This window comes from Nelumbo lutea, chromosome 5 (genome assembly GCF_056320005.1).
Source record: "Nelumbo lutea isolate HS-2025 chromosome 5, American lotus-T2T, whole genome shotgun sequence".
Lineage (NCBI taxonomy): Eukaryota > Viridiplantae > Streptophyta > Magnoliopsida > Proteales > Nelumbonaceae > Nelumbo > Nelumbo lutea.
The window spans coordinates 83816611-83843906 of NC_142688.1; the positions used below are offsets into that span (position 1 = coordinate 83816611).

Genomic DNA, 27296 nt, shown 5'->3' on the forward strand with positions numbered 1-27296 from the left:
TTGATTAATACTATTTTTATTATTTTTGACAATTGATTAATTTTATTCCTATTGTTGACGCCGTTAGCAGAAAAACGAAAAAAACTATTTTATCTTTTATTCTTCTTCAAATTTTTAAAATAAAACAGAAAATAGGGAAAAGAAACACCGAACACTGATTTCAGAGCACTTACAACTTTTTTAAAATCCAATATTGCCATCGTACCCTGAGCCCCCACTCTCTCTCTTCTAATACCTCCCCCTCCGCCTCTGTCCCTCTCTGGTCTCTCTCCATTCTCAATCTGCGGATGCAAACAGATACCGATCATCGCTGCTCGGCAAATCCAAATGGCGGAAACGGAATCTATGCCATTGCTCCACTTATACCGATCATTGCTGATGAATGATAGCTTCAATCTTGCTCTGCTCTTGCCTGGAGTCATCGGAGTGCCCAACATTCTGCATCTTTTCATATTCGACGGAGCCTAGATCATCGAGAGCACCGCCAAGCCAAGAAATGAAATCGCCCAGGTTGAAAGCCCCGAATAGCTTCGAGAGTTACTGCAATATGGCGACGAACTTGGCAGGTAATCAGTCGTCCCCCAACACAAAGTTGGAGACGGTGAAATTGGCAGCATCTGTAGCGTTTTTCACATGGTAACCCGGCCACGAAACCCTGTTCGTTGTCACTGATCCTGCGCCTGTATTCTTGTATTCCGCGTAGTAGAGTATGCTCAGTGAAAAGTCTCCAGACCATGCTATCCAGCCAGCTGGATCTATGAAGCTATCAATGAAAGGTTGCGGATAGACAGCATTAGAGTACTCTTTCCATGGTTGTCCTAGATAAGAGCTTGTAGTTCCATTACTAGAAACCAAGTCTGGAGTTGCCATGATATTACAGTTCTCAATGGAAATTCCGGGGTTCTAGTTTGGGTCTGTTCTGCCTTGGGCAGTCAGGACATTGAACTGTCCTTGCATCGGCAGCCGGGCATAAATGTTGCAGTTTTGAAAAACAGCGGCGGCATTTCCGAATCTGAAGTCCACAGTTCTATATATATCACATTCCCTGTAGAACTGCCTGAGGGAATGGGCGTATAGGGTATCCTGGTAGCCTTCGAAGCTACAGCTGTAGAAGGTTGACAAGTCTGCTCCATTCTGAACCGCCACCGCCTGATGCTTGGTTGCTCCGGAGGGGAGGTATTAGAAGAGAGAGAATGGGGGCTCAGGGTACGAGGGTGATATTGGGTTTTAAAAAAATTGTATAGGTCAAATAGGTCGCATGTGCATAAATTGTGGCGGAGCATCAACGGATATTAACGAATAGGGGTAGAGTTAATCAATCAATTTTCAGAAACTGGTATTGCTAGTCAATTTTCAAACAATAAGGTATATTTAATCAATTAGCGAAACCATAAGGGTAGTTTTCTTGTGATGATTTGCATTTGTTTGAACCCGAAAGAAAATTTGATACTTCAAAGTTTTTGAAGCTAATTCATTATACAGGCAAAAGAAAATGGGAAAAAAAAAAAACAGAGGCAATGAGTAATAACAGTTTCAGCAATTTGAATTATGTTCTTCAATAAAAGAACCAGATGACCATTAGAAATGCCTGTGGTGGTGATGGTAGTGTCTATACTCATCCCATCCGAAGCACTGCAAGATGGGGTAACAAGCAACGAACAAGCATCTCCCAAGACCTCTAAATATGGAGGAGACCAGAAGACATGGGCAGCAACAACAGGCCAAAAAAGGATCGTCGTATGGGCTATCGCTTCCATGGTGATGGTGATGATGGTGCTGGTGGTGACCCATCTTATCTTCCTTCTTCAACTATATATAATTACCAAACAGCAGTTAAAACCCGCAAATCGAATACTGAACCAGGAGCCCCTTTCACTCAAAAAAGTTCAACAAGCCTAAATCTCTGCAAATAAGTTATTTAGCAAATCAAACCCATAATACCCATCTCAAATTTTCTTTTCTTTCCTTAATAAAAAAAAAAATCTAAGCCAAAAAGAAAAGAGAGAAAACTTCCCAAAGTTCAGAAAGAAAAGGAAAGAAAATCGCATAACAATACCTGAGTTCGTGGATATCTCGAAGCTTGTTGAGTTATCAAAGATGAAGCATCTAAGTCCCCAAAGGCAAGGAGTTACAACATCAAGGGCCTCCAATTGAGATCGATGATTGATCGTGAGAAAATCGCTAAGATTCTCTCTGGAGTCTGAACTGAATTCTTCCAACAACTTCCTTAGTAGCCAGCATATAAAGAGGAGGGGAGAACGGGGAAGGCTTGCGAAAATTAAAAAACTAAAATCTTGAAGCAAGGGTGCTCGCTGGAACGCGTAAACAACGCGTGATAGTGCGTGGGTAGGCTTCATTTTTATATTGGGAGAAAAGAAGACTGTAGTACTTCTCGAGCTAGCGAATTAAATAGCACTCGCCACTCAGTTAGCTTAGCTTGTAACGGTATTGGGATCTAATGGTTTGAATTAAATTTCACTTCGTTTTATATTTCCATGCTGCATAAATGACTAGCAGATCAGAAGTGGCTTGCAAGATTGTAATAATCCAATAGGATTTCAGCAATCAGCATCTGTTTCAACTGAATCCCGATCTTTTCCTTTAAAAAATAAAAATACCGTTTCAACACGTTTTCTGTATCCGCAGATTCCGCACATCTCGACTCTCGAGGAAAACTCATAGGTTGCTCGGACTTTTGGACATATGGGAATTTAGGAACCTAAATTGTGTTTGGTCCCCTAGAAAAATAAACGGAAAAAAGAAAATTGTGGGGAAATTCTTATAAAACTTCATATCTTTAGGCTCAGTTTGGAAGTACAAATATGAATATGTAGAGTATAAATACATATAAAATATGCCCTCTACATATATGTATTTGTACTCTTTCCAAATGGAGACTTAAGCTGAGTTTGGAAGGAGTACAAATGCAAATATGTAGAGTGCAAAACCTTATATTTTGTATTAGTTTGTATGTATTTATACCGTACATATTTGCATTTGTACTGCTTCCAAACTGAGCCTTAGGCTGCGTTTGTTTACAATACAAACACTAAATTGGGGTATTTATGCACCCCGATTCACGTTTGCAAGCGTTTGTTTGAAACGTAAAAAAGTAATGATTATCAAAGTAAAATTGCATTTTCTAACACTTTTGTACTCTAAAAAGAGAGCATTACTGTACCTATTTTTTGGATACAAATTTGTATTCATTTGATAATTAACTTTTTGACCAAAGTTGAGGCATTGGAGCATAAGATAGTTGTAGTAGTTAATGATGGGCCCACACCTTTGCATCTATTTTAAACAAACGAGATGAATGCAAAAACGGTTTAAAATGTGAATCGTGTTTGCATTCATGAACCGAAAAATGGGTAAATTAGTAATGCACATATTTGCATTTGCATTGCAAACAAATGCAACCTTAAGAACTTTCTCAAGGAGGGGGGGGGGGATTAGGAGTGTCGTGAAGGAATTAAGGGTGGTCACTTAGGTATTGAGACCAAATCTGCTCCTCACACAAGGTGCCTCACACCGACCTCACAGGCATACCTCACCGGTCACCATGCATTGAGAGCATCTTCTGTACTTAAACGTTATTAACTTATTATTCACAGGAAATGTTTTGAATACATGGTGAGATGTGCATGTAAGGTTGGTGTGAGGCACCTTGTGTGAGTAGCAGATCCCAATTCTTTGGTATTATTCTTGAGTAAGTTTGAAAAGCATAATGTACACATAGTAAACCTATATGTTTAGATTTTATACTTCAGTGGACATCAAATTGGTCCAAAGGTAAGAATACTAATTCCTTGTTTCTACTTTGCTGAGCACCAAATGCTACTAAAAAGTTGAAGTTTTAGTGAAAAATAATCTTGTGTTGTTTGAAACATGTTTCATGTTTTTATTGTGACTTTACAGTTTCATAAATGTTAAAAAAGCTTTTAAAAATAAAAAACATAAATAGCTATTTGGTTGTGAGTCTTGTGGCATATTGCAGCATCATACATGGCATAAAAAATTTCACGTGTTATCCTATATAATTTGTGCATTGTTCATCTTGCCACGTGGTGTCTTCAAAGAATTTATCCCTTATATGCTGCCACATGGCATCAAATTAATCATGCCATATGGTTCACAAATTAGTTGTTAAAAATGACCATAGCTATTGTTGGGAAATGGGGTCACTGAAACTTGGAGGAGAAGTTTTGAGGTGCGTCTAAAGACGTTTTTAGAACGTTATTTGCCACCACTTAGTTTCATTGAGTTTGCTGTTGGGTTACAAGCAAATCTGTTCCCAAGATACAACAGAGCCTTGAGCGAGAATCTGCAACCAACAAAGTTGAAGAGTCTCCGAAGAAACCTTTTGTGAGACTGTAGCAGATCAAAGTGAGAGAGAGAAAGAGAGAGAAAGTGAATTTCAAAATTGTTGTGTGTGAGATGTCTTACTCATGCTCCTTAAATAGTTTCTGAAGAGTTATGAAGAAAAGGAATGTATTGGTTCAGAGAAAGGCACCATAAACAGTCACAATGTTTTAAAAGGTAGTTAACAGTTAATGACTATTAAATTTGAATTGTGCCTCTTGATCACACCCGATCAATCGTGGCTTTTGATCATATCAACGTTAGCATCACACCAAAAGGCCAAAGCCGCCCTTCGTGAGCCACAAAGGTGCGAGTAAAGTGCACCTCTGAAGTGCCTCATTGCATCGCACACACACACCTGCGCGTGCGTTGTGCGGTAACAAGCCTCCATACTCTCATCTTCTATTTCTAAGGAGTGTAAATCAGCTCATATTAAAAAACTCAAAACAAAATTAATAATTTTCCAATGTGGAACAAGTTCAAAACTGGTTTTAGTAAGAGAAAAGCTATTTTCTAAAACAAGTGTGCAGGTGCAATTTCTCATGTAATTGACCAATCAAACTCATTGGATTTAATCTCTAATGAGATTAAAATCCGATAGCTACGACCTATGATATATTGCATACATTAATGCAACGTGACATTTTTGTGACATGACTATTATGAAATTATTACTTTCATGTCTAATTAAAGATGTAGTAGCATAAAAGCCTTAAAAAAGGGAAATTGTCCAAAACCCACCATCACTTATTATGAATTCTCTTAAACTCATTATAACTTTTCATAACGTTCAAAACTCATCATGTTAGTGAGATAACGGTAACTTGACTAATGGGCATCGTTAATTTACTATTTTACCCTTCTTCCGCCGCTAAAATCTTTCTTTTCTATCTTCGTAGTTTAACGCCAACATTATTTCCCTTTCTCTCTCACTCTAACTCCGCCTCTCTCTCTCTCTCTCTCTCTCTCTCTCTTTCCATCTATAGTGTTACAACTTACAAGTTTTGAAACCATGGTCCCTCAACCGTTGTAGATTGGCAGATGGATATTGTTCTTCTCTATGTATTCGTGTACGCTCATTCCTATTTTAATAGCACCCATATGAGCACAAGAAGAAAGTGCACTCACCAACGCGATACAATTAGGCTAACTATCCTACAATCTCATTTGACTGAACAGATTGAGGGCCTCCCTGTATTCCCCTATATGGGCATAACCATTGGTCATGGAAGTCCAACATGCCACATCTTTACCTGAAAATTCAACAAACAACTCTCCTGCAAATGCAATACAAATGCAAATATGTATTTATACTCTTCCAAAACATCAAAATGCAATCTAACCAATGGCGAGTTTTAGAAAATAAAATCTCACTGACATGGTGAATTTTGCATGTTTTGAAAAGTTATGGTGAGTTTAAGAGAATCCATAAAAAGTGATGGCGGGTTTTGGCCAATTTCAAAAAAAAAAAAAAAAAAAAAAGATGAGGCATAAAGTGCCACATAGCCCCTCTAGAAAAGCTACATATATATGGCACACGGGAAGGTTTCACATGTATGTGCTCTCCGCATCTTGTGAAAAAGCAAAAATACCCCAAGATTTGTGCTTGTGTGGTCGAAACACATGTATTATTGATTAATGCTTTTGTCAAAATGTTTTTCTTTAAAAAGGGAAAATCTATGATACCAGAAAGACATCCCAAGCAATATTCTTTTGTCCAATCAAAGCAACTCCATGAATTTAGATGAATACCACATCATTGGTGACCTTTTTTAATACCGAATTACCGATTGATTGGATGTAAGTTTTTCCAGCATTATGTCTTTCTGGATGAATACCACATCATTGGTGACCTCTTTTATTATATCAAATTACCGATTGATTGGATGAATGTTTCTCCAGCATCATGTCTTTCTGGTATTATAGTCAAACCCAAGGGAAAATCTATGGCACCTGAAAGACATTTGAAGCAATATTTTGCTACCCAAAATATGAAAGTATTCTAAAAAAAAATTTACTTAAAACATGACAGATAGTCATCCTGAACTTATAGACACTTGGGTCCATATGTTAGCAAGGTTCTAAATATCGACACTATTTTTTTTTTAAGTTTTATTTATTTATTTTTTCGAAACAGGTTTAGAGGGGTCGGTTTAAGGCTCGACAACCCTTTGAACAAGTGCCTGACTCGATACAACCCCTGGAGGGGCATATCGGTAAGCCATCAACACGATACGTATCAACCGTTAAGGGCCAATATATATCGATACTTTGAACCTTGTCTATTAGTATTCCATCAGTTAAACATTACATAATCTAAAAAAATCCCTTCTCGTGTATTTTTTAAATCATTCTACGAAGTAAAATCATCACAAGAGAATGCCGTTGTTGGAAAATTTGAATATGTTATTTGTTGTTCGTGTGAGAATGTCATCATGGGGAGACATTCGGTTACTTGAGAATGATCTCAAAAATACATGAGAAGGATATTTCTAGCATTATGTAATAGTTAACTGACTAAATACTAATGGATGGACCCAAGTGTCTATTTTTGAAAGTTCAAGATATGTTGTAATTGGATAAGATGATAAAACAAAAAACACTCAAGAGAGAATGGATGCGGAGAAGGGATTCAGAGTGGTTGGAAGATGGCGTTCTGAGGTGACAATGGAAGCCAAGTCGTTCAAGTTGGAAGATGGATGGACCAAAGATAGTTGTGCTTTGAAAATCAGAGAGAACAATAAGGTGACAATATTGGTATCGGAGAAGGTTGTTGTATGGGTGAAAGGACTCGTGGATGGAGCTATCAACTTGATTAAGGAGGAGGGGTGGAAAATTACTATGGCAGTTCCAAGAAAAACCTTTGTAATCGAAGTAAGGAGAAATATTAAGGGGTGGTTCATTTCTATGACTAAGTTTTTTGGATTAAGGGGAAAACAAATGATTTGCTTACTGGAAAGGAAAAGGCAGAAAGGTTGGTTGATCTTTGTGGAGGAGTTGCAGGCTTTTCTTATCACAATGGAACGGAAGAAGAAGAAAGATGAGAAGGTAGTTGTCTAGAACTCAAAATCTAGTGATCAAAAGGTTCAGATGAGGGAGGTTGTGGCTAGAACCAGTGGGAGTGTAGAGGTGCATGGACCGTCTTCTCCTGGTGTGGAGGTTGCCTGCTCCTTTGTACATTAGAGAATTTTGGTAGGTGATGGCACTGATTCTTGGAGGAAATGGCTGGTGCTTGTGGCTGATAGGAGGGTGAAGGATTGGCAGAAGGTTCTGGATACTGTAGCTAAGGAGGTGGATTTGGAAAATGAAGTCTGTTTGTATCGATTTGCAAAGACGAGGGCAATTCCAGATGTAGGTGACCAAGAACTTTGTTTAAACACAGTAGTTGTAGATGGCAGCCTCCTTCAACTTCAGATCTGGAGCCCTCTTTGCAACAAAGCCAGGGGGTTATGGTCGGTTCGGTTACTAAACCGAACACTATCTTTAGTGACCCACATGACCACTTAAATCGTCACATGGGTCGGTGTAAGGAGGTGGGGGTTGGGCTGACTATGGACCGCCAACTTGGTTTATCATCATCTTCCTTGGGTAGTTCTACTGGGGACAAGAAGTAGCGATGGGAAAAGGGTTTGAAGGGTGAGTTGATGTGGTTGTGCCGGTGAGTTCGTGAAGATCCAAGCTCTATGAGATGTTCCGCCAAGAAACCAAACCATAGATTTGAAAGAGAAAGGTGTGAAGAAGATACTAGGGCGGACGAAGGATGGGTTCATTGCTGGGATATCAGTGAGGACTCAAATGTCAACTCGGTTAGTGGTTCTAGTCTTGGTAGTGTGAAGGACGAGGTATTTTTTAATGAAGGTGTTTTGGCATGCACTTGGCGGGTTTATCTCAGGGGGACATAGAAGAGGTGAGGAGATGCAGTCCAAGTGGCTCTGAAGGCTCAATCGATGTAGTGGGGGGTCTTGGAACATTGGGAGTAAGTGAAACTGCTGAACCTTATTGGAATAGCCCTTATTCGAGGCTTCAGATTGTGCAAGGCACAACTAGTGTGGCAAATCAGGAGAACTTGAAGCAGAGAATGAATACATCTACATGGGTAAACTTTGGGGAGAGATGACAGATTGCCAGATTAGCCAGAGGACAGATTTAACTCCCAACCAACTTAAGGGGACAACCAATTACCAACTTCCTGAACCAGTTCAGGAGGCCGTGAATCTATGCCCGAAAGCAACCCCACCACTTCAGTTAATCCCAGGTAACCAAGTCAATTCAGTTTTTGTTACTGATAAGTCTTTTGTGTCCTTTGTTCCAAATTTCACTCCTATTCCAAGCTTTGCTGCCCCGGTATGTGAAGCCAATGTTGAAGGTAGAGGCCTTAGTGTTGCAGAGAGGCTGATGAAGAATCAGGAGGAGCCATTAGGATGGTATAAAAATGAGGTGTGAGAAATTATTGTAGGAGTTTTCAATGAGATGGAACAAAATGTCTTTGATGGGGGAAGGTATGACTGAGATCAGAGGGGAGGGGTTAAGGGGGAGTAAATTAGGAAAGGAGAGGAAAAATGAAGGTGAAATGGCAGGGGGTGTGTTGGTGGAAGGAAACAGGAAAGGGGATTCAATAGTAGAATTTGTGGGGAAACTGGGGTGTAGATTGGAGAATTTGAACATCCTAAAAGGTGGCTTACAGAAGAGAAAGGAGGGGATCAAAGTGAAGAAAAGGAAACTGAGTAAAGTTGAGAGGTTGAGAAGGGATGTGAAAGGTGATAAAAAGTTTGGGGGTGAAAGGAGATAGAAGAAAAGGGGGGAAGTAGTGGCTTGTGAAGAAATGATGGAAGAGAGAATTGCTAATGAAGATTCTTAGTTGGAATGTGAGGGGTATAGCTAGTATAAGGAAAAGAGCTACGATCAAAGAGGTGTTAAGGCGGTTTGATCTTGACATTGTTTTAATACAGGAGTCCAAAAGAATGGATTTTGATGGCAAATGGGGTAGGAGTTTTTGGAGAGCTAGGGGGATCAGTTGGGTGGCTGCCCCCTCATGGGAGCGCCTCAGGGGGGATAGTTACTTTGTGGAAGAAGGATGTGGTTGAAGGTGTAGAGGAGCTTATTGAGAAATATTCAGTTTCACTAAAGTTCAAACAACAAGCAGATGGTTACGAGTGGGTTTTGACAAATGTTTATGGTCCAAATGATGACAGAGAGAGGAAGGATTTCTGGGAGGAACTAGCTGATGTCAGAGGACTTTGGGATGGGCTTTGGTGTGTGGGTGGGGATTTCAATGTGATTAAGTTCACGGAGGAAACAAATATTAGCAATTAGAGGGTGACAAATAGTATGAGAAAGTTTAATCGGTTTGTGGATGCTTTTGAACTCAAAGAGATACCCTTAGCCCAAAAGTCATTCACTTGGTTCAATCTCCAATCAAGTCCTATTTGCTCTAAGCTGGATAAGTTTCTTTTCTGTTTGGACTAGGAAGACCATTGGGGCAACCTTGCATCTAGGGCTCTTCCTAGACTAACCTCGGATCATTGGCCAATTGTGATATGCAAAGAGGAGAGAAAGAATGGAGGCCCTGCCCCTTTTAGGTTTGAGAATATGTGGTTGCTCCATCCTGGTTTTACTACGAGAATTAAGGATTGGTGGAGTGATTGTAACCAAGGTTCAAAGTATCGATACGATACAAGTTTCGGTCAATATCGTATCGGTACTTAAAAATGGCCAAAACTTTATTTTTTTTAGTTTTTTTTTTCATATTTTGGTTTTTTGGGAAGCTTTTAGCGTGCTTTTTATTATTAAAAAAATTGGGGATCTGAAACACTTGGAAATCGACGTTTTAGACTATATATTTTTCAAAAATATGATACGATATGCTCCGTATTGGGTGTATCGTATTGATACTTTGAACCATGATTGTAACCCAGATGTGGATTGGGAAGGCATGAAATTTCATAAGAAGCTCCAGTTTCTGAAAGCTAAGCTCAAGGTGTGGAATCAGTTGAAATTCAGGAGATTAGAAGAAAGGAAGAGTACATTGATGGATCAAATTGAGTTCCTTGACTTGAAAGAAGAAAGGGGTGAGCTTGGAGAAGTAGATAAGGAACAAAGAAGGGGCTTGAGAAGTCAGTTGGAGGAGTGCCTACTTAAGGAGGAAATAAATTGGATGCAAAAATCTCTCTGCAAATGGCTGCAAGAGGGAGATAGGGATACTATATTCTTTCATTTTGTGGAAAATGGCAGGGGAAGGAAAAACATGATCTCAAGATTGAAAGTGGATGGTGTTGCTCTAACACAACAAAATGAAATAGCAAGGGCATTTGTCGAACACTTTAAGTCCATTCTAAGAAGGCCACTCAGGAGGGGGGGATATGGCTTGAAGGTTTGGATTGGCTAAATGTAGGGGAGGATAATAGGCGGAGGTTGGAAAGAAAGTTTGAGATAGATGAGATTGAGGCTGTGTTTTGTATGGACAGAACAAAACCTCTAGGCCCAGATGGTTTTACAATGGCCTTATATCAAGATTGTTGGGAGATCGTAAAAGGTGACATTCTTCTAGTGTTCGAGGAATTTTATAGAAAAAGTGTGATCAACCCGGGGTTGAATTCCACTTTTCTAGCATTGGTCCCTAAGAAGAAAGATGCTTCCCATCCTAAGGACTGTAGGCCAATTAGTTTGATAAATAGCTTGTATAAGATCATTGCAAAGGTTGTCTCTGAGGTTAAAGGAAGTATTGTTAACAATAATCTTTCCAAATCAAGGAGCTTTTGTGAGTGGCAGGAAGATTACTAATCAGATCCTGATTGCCAATGAGAGCATGGAGAATTTTAGGAAGAACAGGAAGAAGGGAGTGATTTGTAAGCTGGATTTGGAAAAAAACTTATGACTTGGTGGAATGGTCATTCTTATTGAAAGTTATGTCCAATTTTGGGTTCGGGACTAAATGGTGTAAATGGATCTTGGGGTGTGTTCAGAATGTTCATTATTTTGTGTTAGTGAATGGGACAATGGTGGGTTTTTTTTTTGGCTATTAGGGGAATAAGATAGGGTGACCCCCTTTCTCCTTTCCTGTTCACTATGGTTGTTGATGTTCTGGGGAGGTTGATTCATAGAACAGATTTTAGGGGACTTGTTAGAGGTTGGAGAATAGGGAGGGAGGATATTCCTCTTACCCACTTATAGCTTGTAGATGATACAATCCTGTTTTGTGAAGGTGGGAATTTAAATTATATCATGAATTTAAAGTTGGCAATACAACTATTTAAACAAATGTCCAACTTAAAGGTGAATTTTGAAAAAAAGTTGTGTTGTGGGTGTAAACTTGGAAGATGGTGAGATCAGGGAAAATGCAAAAATTATGGGTTGTGAAGTCTCAAGTTGGCCTCTTGGAAGAAGAATTATCTCTCCCTTGGGGAGAGGATTACACTGATTAAGGCTACTCTAACTAATTTGCCCATTTACTTCATCTTAGTGTTCAAAATTCGTACAAGGGTTTCTAGCAGGTTGGAGAAGATGATGAGAGATTTCCTTTGGGAGCTGGGAGAAGATAAAAGAGACTATAGGGTGAGTTGGGAGGTGGTGATTAGAAGTAAAATCCTTGGTGGACTGGGGCTTGGGAACATTAGGAAAAGGAATATGACTCTTTTGGGGAAATGGTTATGGAGGCTCTCAATAGAAAAGGAGGGTTAGAATTGTGGTGAGCATACATGGGATGGAGCAAAATGGATGGGATGTAGGGATCCGAGCAAGGACCACAAGTACGTCACCATGGAAAGCCATTCACAACTTGCTTCCTTCATTTTCCCCTCTCGTCAAGTATGATTTGAACTCTAGTACTTCTATAAAATTCTAGGAACAAACTTAAAGTGGGGAATGCCCCTCTTAAGGATTTGTTTCCTTCTATGTATGCCCTCTCTGATTTAAAAAATGAGCCAATTTCTTCCTTCATCACCCCTTCGCCTTCCTCTTTTGGGTTTGGTTGGAATTTGGGTTTGAGAAGAGTTGTGAGACATACTAACTTTGGCTGTATCTTGAGCCTCCTAGGTATCATTGATAATGTTTTCATGGACCCTTCTAAGTTGGATTCTAGAATTTGGACCCCCACTCCCATTGGCTCATTTTCTTGTGCCTCTTTTTTCAAAGTCCTAAGTCAGCCTCTTAGTCCTATTGCCCCTCCCTTCCCTGTTAAGGAGGTTTGGTGCAGGCCTATTCCCCCTAGAGTTAGTAGTTTTTGTTGGGAAGCCTATTTGGAAAGAATCAACACTGGTGATCTATTCCAAAACACAAGACCCAAGACTTGTTTATCCCCTTACTGGTGTGTTCTTTGTAAGCGGAGGGGGAGACTGGTTTTCACCTATTGGTGACTTGCTAGTTTGCTAAGTCCATTTGGGGGTGGGCTCTTTCCCTTTTTGGGTGTAACTGGAATCCTCCTTCAAATTTGCAAAGCCTCTTCTCCCCTTCTTTCTTCAGGTGCCATTGGAAAAGGGGAATGACCATGTGGAGATGTTTGAGGGTTGTAGTTTATTGGGCCCTATGGGAGGAAAGGAATTCCAAAATCTTTTTTGAGGTAAAAAAAAGTATTGAAGAACTGAGAAATTTGATTCACTTAAGGGTTGCTCAATGGCCGAAATCGTCTGAGCTGTTTACAGATTTCACAGTGGTTGATTTGTTGAGGAAATGGGGTGATATTGCCAACTGCACCCAATCCAAAGCAATCTTGTGTGCGTCCTGGACTCCCCCACTGGCTGACTTCTTAAAATTGAACTTCGATGGAAGCAGTAGGGGGAATCCTAAACAATCGGGGGTTGAAGGTGTGTTTAGGGATGAGAATGGGCTTGTCATTATCATGTTCTCTGACCCAATTGGGGTGGGTGACTCTCTCAGGACTGAAATACTTGCAGTTTTGAAAGAAATTCAAAGAGCCAAGGAAATGAATATAAGAAAACTCTTCATTGAAGGGAATTCCGAGGTTGTAGTAGAGTGGCTGAATAAAGAAAATAGCAGTCTATGGATATACAATAATGAGAGGAGAAAGTTTAGGTGGCTGATTCAGGAGATGGAAGTTAAGGTCAGCTGGGTGAATATGTCAACCAACTCCTTTGCAGATGGATTAGCTAAACAAGGAATCGTAAGGGAATCAATGTTTTGGGCATGGGTGTAATTTTTCCTTTTTGTTCTTGGGAGTGTTTTGCTCCCTTTGGAAGACGAGAAAGTTTATCTTCCTCTCTTCCTCTCTGTAATTCTTTTATGATTAAGTAATGAAATATTGTTATTGATAAAAAAAAAAGAGAATATGTTGCAATTGGAAATACAGGGTGCCTATTTGTCACTACCCCAAAGTATTGGGTAGTGGTACCTATCTTTAAGTTACCCCAAAATGTAATATCTAAGGGTAATTTCAGGATTAAAACCTTAAATGTTTACTTCCAAAGGTAGAGCAAGATGGATCAATTGCTAGAAACAAACCTTTTTAACTCGCATTTATTCCATCTTCTAGTCTCCTTTCCATAACAATTCAGTTTCTTTACTTTGCAATTAAAAACAACTCAAGTCATTAGCCATAGAAGCTCCGTAGCTAGGACAATGGGTTGTTTAGTAGAGCCTGAACGGACCTAGCAAAGATTCCATGCAGCAAATTGGTTTGGGGATAAACAGATGTCTCCAAGCTCCTCTCATCCTAAAATATTTTGGTTCTAAGCTAATTTCTCTTTCGTATGCAAATTTTAAATTAAAAAAAAAGAGGGCTATAATTAATTGATTGAACAAAGCACCAATCCCAGGTTGAAATAGGTTGATATAAACTGCCAAATTCAATAAATGGCCAATGCAGAGGGTCCTTTGCATGACGAATGGTCTGGATTGACCAAAAAGATTTTTACACCTGGACAACAAATCATTTCTCCTTCTAACTTGCACGTCTCCCTCAACACTAGTCATCTCCACTCATCTCTACTTCACCCAACCACAATTTCACCCTTTACTTCTATGTTTCATATTCGTATTTTGATGTTTCTCTTGGTCGGTTATTGGTAAAAGAACAGAATACCTTCATGAAAATCATTTACACTGTCAGATAAGATCCAAAACAACTCTCTTCTTCCATAAGGGGGGAATCATGATTTTCCCCCTGCTTTTGGGCGGTGGGTGAGATCACATTAGGGAACGTTTCCCTGTTCTATTTACTCATCCAACTATTGTACTTTTATGATACATTATTGTTTGCTTTTCTCTAGTCCTTTGTACATATCACACAAGTGGTAAAATGTAGAATACCAGAACATACCAGCGTATCCTTGGAAGAGAATTCCTGGATAACTGGACAAGCAATCAAGAATTGAACATAGGATAACTCATTCTCGCTTGTCCTCCTCTGGATCTTCTCCAAGCCCAAACACATGATGATCTACCGCAGTGGATGCCTTCCTTTCCTTTCTCTCTACTTTGGTTGCCATATCTCCAGCCACCTTTACCCCGCTGCTCACTAGCGATAAGCTCTCTTCATCCAGGTCATCACCAGTCTCCTCAGAGTAGGCGTATCTACTAGGAACAAAATGACAGAGACCATTAGAGTATCATCTAGATCTACAATTGAATTTATGCAGAATGAAATCTGGAGTTTCCAATAAATGACCAAATTGACAACTTTTTATTCATCACAAAATAAACAACAGAAATTGGATTACAATGCAAATAAAAAGGGCATTATCCAATGTTGGCAGTATTTTTTTATCATTCCAATGTTGTATCTAATAATACAGGGAAATGAAAACATACCTACCATAGCTGGAAAACTAAAATCAACTCAGCCAAATTATTGAGTAATAATTTGGGCTGTCCTGGCCCCTACTAGGTTAGGTTTTAGGAGATGCTAAGACTTGACCCAAGTCACTCTGGGTCTTTGTCAAACTTGATGAATCAGGCCTTTTGGTGGGGAAGGGGTTGGGGTTTGAAAAGTGAATCAGGCAAATTAGTAAAATAAGCCTTTGTAAAGAAAAAAGCTGGTATTATCTCTGGAAATCATCATTCATTATCTTATCCACCCTCAAGCTATACATTATAGTTAAGGATGTATGGGTGATGAAAAGCCAGAAGAGGACATGAAACAGCTATTGTGTCTAATTATGGGTTTTAGGGTTCCATCAAAATACTGCAACTGCTGTGTTATAGACAGAAATAATGAAGGTCAGATGATGGATCTTAAGCCAAAACAATTAGATCAATGGATCCACCACAATTTTAAGAGCAGAAACCTGGGCTGCTAGAGAAGCCCATGTCTCAGATCAGGATCTGGGCCACAAATTGATCTGGATCAAAGAGGACTCAAAGTTCATCATTTATTACCTCAACCAAGGGGGCACACCTCTGGAGAATTCTAGTCAAATTTACTCGCACCCTTAGGGAAGTGAATCAGACTACAGGCTGGATGATGGACTGTGGACATAGGGGTTTAAGTTTAGATATTTCAAGAACAGACAATAGGAGGGGGAACCAGCTTATATTGTTGAGATGGATATTTAGGGACAGGCTACCTCCTGCTTGAAGAGGTGTGCCTTGGCCATGATTTCCTCTTGGATGCTAGCTAATAAAACTTTTACAGGTGTCAGCCATGGAGACCTGGACAGAAATCTGTTGGCAATCCTTTGTTCTTTCCCTTTGGCCCCCCATCCTAGTTACCTCTCCCCTAGGCCTGAAAGCAGCTTTATTCTTCAGTTTGATGTCAGCATTAGAGGTTTGGTTGATCCCTCCCTGAAGGCTGGGATTGGGGGAGTAACAGGAGTTATCCTGAACTATGATGGGAGCCTGCAGTAGGCTTTCAGTGGCCCTATTTCAGCTTCAGATGCCTCTGATTCTGAGGTCCAAGCCCACTTTACAGGCATGCCCATTGCTGTGTCCTTGCATGATACCTTTCTTTTGGTGGAAGGTGACTCGAGGAATGTGATTCAATGGTCCAACAACAAAGGGACTGGGTCCTTGGAGGCTTGCCCACTTCCTTTATGAATTTATGAATTAAACAAAATTGCAGATTCCTAAGCAAAATCTGAGTCAGGCAGGGATTGGTTGCATCGTGCAAATATCCTAACCTATTTCTTGATAAGACTGCTGCTTTTTGTTTTTTGCCCTATCCTCTTGTGCATAAACTCATGTACATCCATTCCTCTTTCTGAATGGAAGTTACCTACACACACAAAAAGAAAAAGGAAAAAAAAAAAAAAAAACTACTGAAGAAGTATGAAACCAGACTGTTGTTTACTTGTTTCATCATCATCATCTAAGCCTTGTTATGGGGTCAGCTACAATGCTACATGTGTCCTGTTTCACCATTCCATTCTGTTAAAATGCCATATCCATTGTTAAAGTTAAACTATGAGCAATTAAACAATTTCTTGCTACTTTGATCCATGTCCCTTTTGGCCTGCCCCTAGACCTTCTAGCCCCTTCAACTTGTAAGTTGTAACTGATCACATTTTCTTACTGGTGCTGTAGGTGGTCTTCCATGCACATGACCAAACCATCTAAGTCTACTTTTTCTCATTTTATCACCTATTAAAGCTACTCCTAGGTTCCTTCAAATGACTTCATTTCTGACCTTATCCTTTCTAGTTTTCCCACCCATTCATTTCAGCATACACATTTCTGCCACACTCATTTTGTCTACATGTTTCTTGACTGCCAAACACTCTGCTCTATACCATCTGTTGTTTCCCTAAGGCAATTCAGCCCATCCCAAGCATCAAAGAAATCTGTAATCTTCACAATGCACTACCACATCTGCATTCTACAGTCTCCTCTAAGATTTGAAAGAAGCCAAAATCACAAACTCTAAGATGATTGACATCCTTTTCTTTGATGTAATGGAGGAGCTTATCAACATTTTTGAGCATGCAAAACAATGATAGAGCATATCAGCCAAGATGTAGGCATAGAGAATATGCAGCATCAGGGGACCTTGGACCAGAATGCCCCCTCCCTTTTACTTATGGTCATGAAATAAGAAACACTAAAACAAATTGTTTTGCACTGAAAGAAACGAAAGATTTTTCTCAGACAAATATAGAGATACTGATGTCCTGATCAGGTTTGCTGTGGAGAAAGTGGTTTCTTGGGTTTCTGGGATCTGTAGCTTTGTCCTGTGCAGGGGCTGTCTCTTGACTCTCTTCTGGCCCTGAGCCTCTGTTATACTACTATTTGTGGCCCTGAGCCTACATGGTATTGACTAAATGAATCTTGTTTTGCAATTCTGTTCTGCTTAGTGTCCAATCAATTGTTAAACTCTGAGCACTTAAATCGTTTCTTACTACCCCATGCCCTTTTTGGTCTGGTGCCCCCTTCCAGTCCCTTCACCTTGCAGTGAAGAAAAAAAATTCCAGGATCCATGACCATAAGAGTTGGGCAAAGTTTTAAAGTCAGCTGCCAACCTGACACAACCCTCCTCATTTATCCAGGCTTGGAACCAGCAGTGTAAGACAAGCTCACACTGGTTGAGTTCTTTTTGACTTTAATAATGGTAATAAAAAAACCATATCCCAACTATATGCTAATTGTATTGGCTCTTATGTAACATACCATCATCATCTAAACCTTATCCCAACTATATGGGTTCAGCCATTCAGCTACCCGAATCCTGTTTCACCATATACTGGAAAATAAATTTTCTTGACCTTATGCTAATGGTACTGGATTTTATGTAATATATCATCATCATCATCATCATCATCATCTAAGACTTACCCCAACTGTATGAGGTCAGCTACATGAATCCTGTTTCGCCATATACACGAAAATAAATTATCTTGATCTGTTTTGACTTGCAAAATGATTCATGAACTAATTCGTTTTGAGTTTAGTTGTGCTAAATCTGACAAGGTTTATGTAGCATGCAGTGTGAACATGTACATAAACCAGATTTGGAAAGAAAAATATACACATGAACACGAGCAGTTTTCTAGTTTGATCAAGTAAAGGGCAACCATGAAGGCACAAAGTAATAGTTTCATAAGATCATAGAATTTGGCTCTTCTTTGAGTGTGTAAGACTCATGGATGGATCACAATTAATAATATGTTTAAGATGTATTCCAAACTAGGTCTGGAATAACATGCATACATATGAATGTAGGTGACTTTTTCATTGACCTTGTTTGGTCGAGTCTGCTCAAATCATAAAAGGATCTAGCATTTAAGATTAAAAAGTGGCTTAGCTGAATGGGGGATTCAGATCATTACCAGATCTACTAATGACTTTATATATTACTGGGTGTTTTGTTATTTATCATCCATGTTACAGGTTTTTGTGATAGTGGCATACTTTTGAGACAACTGCTGGCTGACATGGATGCTAGACATTATGACACCCTTGGCAAAAACATATAAGGCAGCTAGACTTCGATCTTTATTTATCACACCTACGTAAACATGGCCATAAAACCCATTGCTGAAAACATTAGTTCTATGACCATGATAAAAATACCTTTTTTTATTGGAAACAACATCTTTCGTTAATGAAACATTTAAAGGAGTAGACTGTCGCCACCCAAACAAGGGTATTGACCCCAAGAGATTTATTTTAAGATTATAAAACAGCTCAAAACAAATTGTCCCTGAAGGTTCCTTGTTTTGCCAAAGTATCGGCTATTCCATTTGCTGATCTCCTTGATAATCATGGCCCATGGTTATCAATATTCCCATGTATTGAACTGCAATATCATAGCCCATGGTCATAAGCCTTTTGTGTATGTAAGCCAGTATCATCATGCTTTCCAGGTAGGCAACTATAAGAGTTGCTCATTGAACATTATCTATGTTTTAGGCACATCTAAGATTTTAAGTACATTAATATGACACCCTTGTTTGACCAGCCAAATCCCTCAGCAGCAATAGAAGAGGCACAATTATCAAAAACAGCATATACAGAAAATAGTAGAGAAGTTATAAGAAAGAGAAAACGGAAGAAAATTTCAGAAAGTACCTGGTTGGATTGTGTGAAGGAGCCCAAAGGACACATATCACTGCCAGAAGAAAGTAAGCAAGAAGAGTCCAGAAAGCTGGGATGATCCAAGCTCTTTGCCAAAGCTCACTTAATGGGTCAGTTGCATTGAAGTACAGCTGCTCCAACAACAATTCCAAGAAGCTCCAGTAAAAAGTATCAAATGACAATGGATTTCTAGTAGATACTAGATAATGCCTTACAAATAGCATATACAATAAGGTACAACTGTCTTTCCAAAGATTTGAAAATGATAGGTGCACAAAATGGCTAATCACAACCAAGTACAATACAAATCACTTAAGTTCCCAAATTGTCTGAGAAGCTAGATATTGTTAGCCTTATTCTTTGGATGGAGGATATTTCTGAGAACAGATTTTTTTTTTTTTTCTTTTGGCATCATATAGATTTCATCTTGGTTAAAAGAATCAAGACATGCACTTGAAAAATATCTGATAAGCAGAGCAATAAAAAGAATCTACCTCATAGCCGATCCAAACAATAGAGAGCAGCACAGAGACTGCAAGGGAATTGGTAAATTTTCGGTAAAGCTCAAGTTTAGCCAAGCTTCTCCGCACCTGTCAATGAATCAGAAGATGTGTCACTTTAATTTGAAATTCCTAAATGAGTGAATCTATGAAAGCAAGCATTATAGATCACCCCATTGAAAAGGGAATAGAACATCTTTCACGGTTTCACCATGAACTTTCTATTAACTACTACTATACTTTCTAGACTTTGCACTTGCACTGCACTCTTAGGGCATGTTCGTTTGCTCTGAAGTTTGACATCTGAAAATGCAATAATTACATTAAGAGGTATATTGGTATTGGTGAACTTTTCTTTTCTCTGAACTCTGAATGCAGAGAATGTTGTTCTGAATTCTGAATTCTGAAAATTATAAAATATCCATTTTGACCCCATATATGAGAGTTTTTGTTTGCCTTTTTGGGGCTATCATTGGAAAACAAAATGTTTATGATTGCACTTTAAGAGATAAGAGATAAGAGGAAATGAACAACCATTTTTCTCTTAAAGTTAAATGATTCCTCTTGAGAGATAAGAGTTAAGAGGAAACGAACAGGCCCTTACTGTACCGACTTTGATGATACATAATGTACTGTTTGAAAACATGCAAAACATGCAAAAAAACATATTTCAAAGGAAAATGTCATGAAGGGTTTATCAGATTAAACTTAACTAGTATATAGTTACTGAATATTAAAAAAGCAAAGAGAGAGAGAACACTTAAATCAAACATATGTTGTATGATATTCTTTTCATGCATCAGTCGGGGTAGACCAAAAAGGACATGGGTAGAAGTAGTAAGAAATGATTTAAGCACTAATAATTTAACAATGTATATGGCTTTAAATAGAATAGATTGGCAAAACAGGATTCATCATGCAGACCCCATATAGTTTATGATAAGACATGGATGATGATGATGATGATGATGAATGTAAGCATGTATTTATATGGGATAGCATGAGCAGGATTGACAGGGCATGACATCTTTCATTTGCATATATCACACAATTTATTACCTGAAGCTTTTCTAGAGTTTTAGACAATGATGAGAAGGTCCAGAGAATAAAGCAGGCATCCAAGAGAGCAACAGGAAGAACCAGAAACAGCTTTGCCTTTCCAGAAAAATCATTGATGTTTCCCAAGTGTTCCACAAGCTCAAGTGCCTCAGAAGCAACAAAATATATCAAGCCAAGGAGGAGTACTTTTGAGGTTATTCCACCTAGGGTTGGACGCACCACACCATAGCCCATTGAGACTACCAAAAGCAGGAGGCGAGATACAGTTTTCTTGACAGCAGTAAAGGTTACTGCCCATAGGGTGATGCCCATAGGTCTGCTCCCAGTAGAATTGAAATTTGCATACTCAAAATACCAGAAAGCCATTTCACACATCCCTAGAGCAATCACTGCTGTGATGTGGTAGTGCAACTGTAATATATCTTTCCAAAACCGGACAAACTGGAGAAACCAGATGAGACCAAGTACTAGATATGCTAAAGACATGAAGCCGAAGAATGTCATTAATGGTGCCATCTTTCCTGGTAGATAACCTTCTGGGTTTCTCCAGACTGTTCTTCCTTTAATTAGTGTTCCCTTCAGTTGTGGATCACAAAACATAAAATACAGATAATACATACCAGTACTGTTTATTTCAACAGTTTCAATATCCATTTTAGCTTCTTCTTCTTTTCCATTAAAGAAGGTCTGAATGCGTCTTGGCCAACCGGGGTTTTCTGGATTTTTGTGGATAATTACTTCCCCCACTGTGCAAGACCCATCCTTAGCAAGCTCTGGGCTGCAACAAATTGAACCAGAATTTAGATAAGATCCTCCGATCCTCTCCCTGTCTTTGATTTCAACTATTATAGCTTCCACCAATCCTGTCTTTTGCTGCATATCATTCTGTTTAGCAGTTGACTCCTTTGTCCTCCGGAAGATGACAGACTCGAACCTGAATTTAAATTTATGAACTGATATTCAATATGAAAGTAGATAACTAACAAAACCTTGTAAAATGCACCAATTCTATTTGGAGGCTAGAGTTTAGTTGGAGTACTATCAGTGGTAACAGCATACAATCAGAGAATAGTAAACCAATTGCTTAGATAAAATTTCATGCAATGACAATAACCATCTGATTTACCTTCTAAAATTCATCTCCGTACAAATTCAGCACTTGCTTTTATGTTCTTTGTATAGATGGTATTTCCTGACCATAGTCCTAAAGAAAAAGAACTAATTTTCGGTTGAGTTATGCAATGACCATGTGTTATTTTTCAAAGATATAGTGGTAACGAAATAAAGAGACTGCAAGACTGAAATGTCCAACGAATATATGTTTCTTAGAAGAAGACTAATGCAAGATTTGGGAAGAGGATTATTTGAATACAGAGTGCATTTCCATTAACACTATCTCTTAGCAAAAATGTCCAGATTATTAGAAGTGCTAAAAGTATGAAAAAGAAAAAAAAAATACGAAAAGGAAATCCCTTCTGGACAAAATTGTGAAACTAAGTTGTAATGGTGAATTGAGAATAGACATCACAACCCCAAACACGACCAAATTCCCGGAAAACTAAGGCTGCATTTGGCATTCCTTATTTTAAGGACTTATCTCATTTTTGCAGTTAAAAAGCCCCTAATGAATATTGAGTTTGTAACTGCAAAAGGAGATAAGTCCTTAAAATAAGGAATGCCAAATGCAGCATAAATGGGATTTCAAAATGTAACTTCTTCTCCATTGTCCTCAACAATTCAAAAGCCTGATTACTGTAGTATAATCGGTCCTGATGGCAATGTTGGACTCGTAAAGTCGACTTTTTATTCCAGATAATGCTATATGGAAGAGGATGACATACATAATTTTATTTTAACTTTTTATGCCATCTAGTAATAATTTGTTGAAGAATAAGGTCTGCAATCATATCTTTCCAGATTTATTGTTCATGCTCAAATCAATATTTTGGGAAGAACTGCTGATCGACTTCATCAGGTGCCGGGATTCCATAATTAATGAAAATTTTTTGGTCAGCACATAATTACTGAAAAATAAAAAATCTTAACAAAGGAAGTAGATCAGAGCATCGAGTGCAGGGACAGTGCGAGGCAAACTACAACGTTACGTTTAAAAGGTCAAGTTGCTTGATTCAAGTTACTAGGACGGGCAGAAGAAATCAAAAAAGGGGCAAAAACTTTAATAAGACAGAAGTGAAAACATGAAGAGAAAGAAAGTAATAGATTAAAGCAATCCGATCAGGTCAATGCGGGGGGGATGGAAAACTAACCGAATGAAGGACTTGCCGTTGTAGGGTTTATCTTCGGAAGTGGCTTTGTCGTGAACCTTGGAAGCGTAAAGACCCTCACTACCTCCATGGAAGAAGAAGGAATTGGACTGAGAAGCAAAAGCCTCGTTCCTGTATTCATGGATCGAAGCTCCGACATGGAGTAGAGAGTGGAAGAGAAACAAAAGGCCTACAAAAAACCCTAGCGGAACCATATTTTCATCAGCTAAAGAGATTCTTGGCCTTGGGCAATGCATCCAATCTTCTTCTCCGTGTGTGAAAGTGAAACCTCAAGAGTCAAGGCTCGAACCTTCTTCCTTCCTGAATCCACTGAAATTTATTAACTAGGAGTAGTGCCGTGGGCCGTGGCTTGCCATGTAAGATTTAGGTCCGTCCGTTCTCTGCCATTCTGCCAAGAGGCGGATGGTGCTAGAATCACGGTCCTGGCCGTCATGGGTCTTTTATTACAAAAGGACAAAAGCTTAACTTGTTGATTTTGCACGAAAACCCACATTTATGTTTTGTCCTCTTGTGATGAACTATTTCACGTATCCGTGGGCCGTAAAGAAAAACGGAAAAAAGTCGTCGACCTTGCAGTTTGCATTCCACAGTTTCCACTTGCAGGGATTGGCCAAACAGGAGACTTTCTAGTTACCAGAATACCCTACTTTTTACTTTTTTACTTTTTTACTTTTTTACTTCCTACTCGCTCGCTTTGTGATTGTGAGACTCATTTGTAAAAATGATACACGTGTCAACATCAGGGAGTTTTTCTATTCTAGTGGGCTAGTGGGGGCCGTGGGGGTTGGGTTAAGGCAAAAAACCCACTGGGCCAGTGGGGATGGAGTGAGCCCAAGGATTCAGATTATGATAAAACGTAGATAGAAGGCCAAATGGTTGACTTGAAAGGAATCCATTGACCGTTCAAACCTTGGCGTTGAAGTTGCCCAAGCCTAGCCTATGGACTAAGAAGGTTTTCCCTTTTCAAATACTAAAACTCATCTTGAAGTTTTTGAACAGAGATGCCTAGGTCATGTTGGGAGACATTTAACATTTTAGAGCACTTCCTTACTTCATTTAATACAATATATAAAACTTTCACCTTCCCACTAGATCTATCGTTTAGTTCTTTAAGGTTACTATAGGCCCATTTAGCAAGTCATTTTGAGAAGATCTTTTTGTAGTTCTGACAGTTAAAAAACGCATTGAGCTTTTGACATAAGATCTGGTCAGCTTAAAAATCATTTGGTAGATGCACGTCTTTTCGTTTGTCTTTTCGGCGAAAATAAAACCCGAAAGACGTGAAAATTTTCATTTGAAACTTTTCGAAATCAGTCAAAAATCGGCTTTTCACGTCTTTTCGACATTTGGGCTTTTGGCGGCTAGATCTTCTATGCATAGACGGATTTTCAGTCTTTGCAGCTTGTAATAGTCAAAAGACATGTCAAACGAAGCCTATATTAGATGGGGATTTGACCAGTTATATATATATCTAAACTAATGATAAGCACATTAGTTTGGAAAAATTCATCTCCCCATTCTGTATTCGTAGAAATCACCTTGTTGAGTCTGTAAAATAAGACAATTTTTACAGGAAGTCTTATATTGTTTCTATGGCTAATATTATAGTTGTGATTTGTGAAAACTAAAGATGTAACTTACAAGGTATATGGGCTATGGGATTGAACACATAGTCAATCTAGTTTGTCCCCTAGTTGATGGGCAGTTTGGATCAGCCGCGAATTCCCTCATTTGGCAGAAATAGGTGGGTTTACTTGGGGAACTTCTTACATCTCTCTAGATTTTATTATAGGCTGTGTTTGGTTGCAATGCAAATAAATTTGCACTGTTGCAAAACTATTACAGTGCAAATGATTTGAGTGTAAATTCTGACTTATTTTTGTTTTAAATTTTAGCTTATTTTATTTGACTGCAGTGCAAATGAAGTAAATTAATACATGAATAGAACAAACTTAAACCCAAAACAAAATTAAATGAGAATTTGCATTTTTTTCATTTACACTCTCATGCATTTGTACTAGTGCAAATAAATTTGCACTGCAACTAAACACAGCCATAACAAAACTTAAATTAAGGTGGTGTTCTATAATAATCATAATCACATCTAGACCTTATCCCAATTATATGGGCTGATTACATAAATCTTGTTTTGTCATTCTGCTATATTCAGTGTTATATCCATCATTAGATTATGGCCACCTAAATAATTTCATATTACTTTCAATCAAGTCCTTTTCGATTTGTCCCTAATTCTACTAGCCCCTTCAACTTGTAACAAATTACTTTTTTGAATAGATATTAAAAAACATAGTCTTCTATCAATATGACCAATAGACCTGTTAACGTGACCAAAACCATAATTTAATCGGGACCTGGAAAGGCCATCGGTTCCTGGTTTTCATGGCCGACCGTCTGGTCTCGGCTTAGTAAACATTGATTTGTAGCGATCAAATTAGATAGCTCTTACTTGGATTAGAGAGCATAAACTAAAAGCAATCTCAATATGGATTTCCATTGGCTAGTCCCAATTCATCATTGTATATTGTATTCGACATGGTTTTGAAAACCGGATCGGAAATGGAACTACTTTGACCATGGGTTCCTGGATCAAATGGTCTGACTATTTGGTTTGATCCGGTTTTCAAAACCATGGTATTCGGTTTTTCTCCCCCTAAACAAGGCTAATATCATTTAATCCTCCCTTTACCTTTTAAATTTTATTTTATTATCTAATTCAGTTAGTAGGTGTTTAACATCAATGCCGTTTCTTTGAAAAATGATGCCACATCAGCACCACATCTAAAATCTATGTTTCTAGGAAAATGCCTAATGTTTGATTATCGGCTTTTTCGAAAAATGTTTTCTTAGACCATGTCTTAAAAATCAGAAAAGGTGTGGTCAAAACACCATTTTGGGTGTTTTCTTTTTTCTTTTTTTTTTTTTTAATTATTGCTAGTAATACTATGCTGACAATCACAACATTGAAAAACACCTATGTGACCACAATAGCAATGATACCGAATAAAAAACCTGAAAAACATTTTCTAAGAAAATAGCATGTAGATGCAATGCCGTTTTCTGAGAAAACACCTCTCAGGAAACGACATTGGTTCCAAGCATGTTAAAATCATACTTTTGTTAGTAGCAAATTCCGACACCCTGATTTTTTTTCCCATTCTCCTTTTACTATTTATTTGCTAAATTTAAGAGGTCTATCTTTTATTAGCATAAGTTTAATGCTCCTGTTACACAATTGAATTGATAGTGAAGTCATGGGGACTAATTTTTCCCAAAAGATGATTAATTGACTTTGAAGAAAAATTGACCTCTTTTGTGATTTACAAAAACAGAGATAAGAAAAAAGAATAAAAGAAAGCGGTGAAGAGTGAGAGGAAGCCAAACTGGTCCACTAATGGAAAAATCTATGATACCTGAAAGGTTTTGACCCAGTAAAATTTTGATGAAAATCCACATGATTGGTTGGTCATTAGTTTTTCTCGCATCACCCCCAACTCTTTTATAAAAGAAAAACTTTGTTTTGTATTATTTTCTTTTCTGTAAATTTTTTTTCCTAATCAAATGCTGTGCAGATGGAGGTGTAAATCCGGCTGCATGCAGCCCGTGTAAAGTGCAAGTCATGCCGTGCCAGCCAGTGGACCATGCTTCTCTCCTTTGGGATATTTTGGGGGGTCGGCCTAGCATAGCCCACATACCAAGTGAATGTGGAATCAAGTTCTTTCTTGTAGAGGCATTCAATGGCCACATCTCTGAAGTAGCTATTAGGTTGGAACCTATGGCAAATGGTGTAGGGATATTTGGCTGACCCGCGGATCTTGACATGTGGTGCTGGTCGGATGCGTCCTGGCCATCCATCATCAATCACTGCCAACCACCGCCACCTGCTCCCAACTACCCCTATTCTAAGACAATTCCGGCTATAAAAGGGCTCCCACATTGAGGTAAACACACATAGACTTAAGCTTTAAGTTTCTTCTCTTGCTTGGTCCGACCCTTCACAGCTTTTGGCTAACTTGATGGTTAGAGTCTTCGTGCCTAGGGTAACTCCCAAGGCCTCTAACGTCTTCTTTCTTTTAGCAGGGTTAGACCCGTTAGCCTCAAACACCAGAAATTA

General features: G+C 38.7%; 1 protein-coding gene and 1 long non-coding RNA gene across 3 annotated transcripts; both read right to left on the reverse strand.

Annotated features, from left to right (window-relative positions):
• Nucleotides 1-1400: 1400 nt before the first annotated feature.
• Nucleotides 1401-2377, reverse strand: LOC148853179 (uncharacterized). Its single transcript, XR_016099244.1, has 2 exons — nt 2057-2377; nt 1401-1809 (listed from the first exon to the last, which is right to left on the reverse strand). It is a non-coding gene; the product is annotated as an uncharacterized LOC148853179 (long non-coding RNA).
• Nucleotides 2378-14375: 11998 nt separating this feature from the next.
• On the reverse strand, nt 14376-23580 carry LOC148853180 (Lung seven transmembrane receptor family protein). Of its 2 annotated transcripts, none has more exons than XM_088944743.1 (5): nt 23147-23580; nt 20880-21813; nt 19815-19910; nt 19315-19451; nt 14376-14886 (listed from the first exon to the last, which is right to left on the reverse strand). In XM_088944743.1, the coding sequence occupies exons 1-5, from the start codon at nt 23398-23400 to the stop codon at nt 14700-14702; spliced, it is 1608 nt and encodes a 535-aa protein (XP_088800869.1). In that variant the 5' UTR covers nt 23401-23580; the 3' UTR covers nt 14376-14699. The 2 variants fall into 2 exon arrangements, with proteins under 2 accessions (XP_088800869.1, XP_088800868.1); XM_088944742.1 differs by having other exon boundaries at nt 14376-14889.
• Nucleotides 23581-27296: the final 3716 nt, after the last annotated feature.

What these genes read in the sequence shown, in the direction of transcription:
- LOC148853180 (XM_088944742.1), bottom strand. Translation starts at nt 23,400, where the DNA reads ATGCATTGCCCAAGGCCAAGAATCTCTTTAGCTGATGAAAATATGGTT. An exon ending in AAACTCTAGAAAAGCTTCAG is followed by an intron (nt 19,911 to 20,879) that starts GTAATAAATTGT and finishes ATTCATTGACAG; the next exon opens with GTGCGGAGAAGCTTGGCTAA. An exon ending in CCTTCACACAATCCAACCAG is followed by an intron (nt 14,890 to 19,314) that starts GTACTTTCTGAA and finishes TTTTGTTCCTAG; the next exon opens with TAGATACGCCTACTCTGAGG.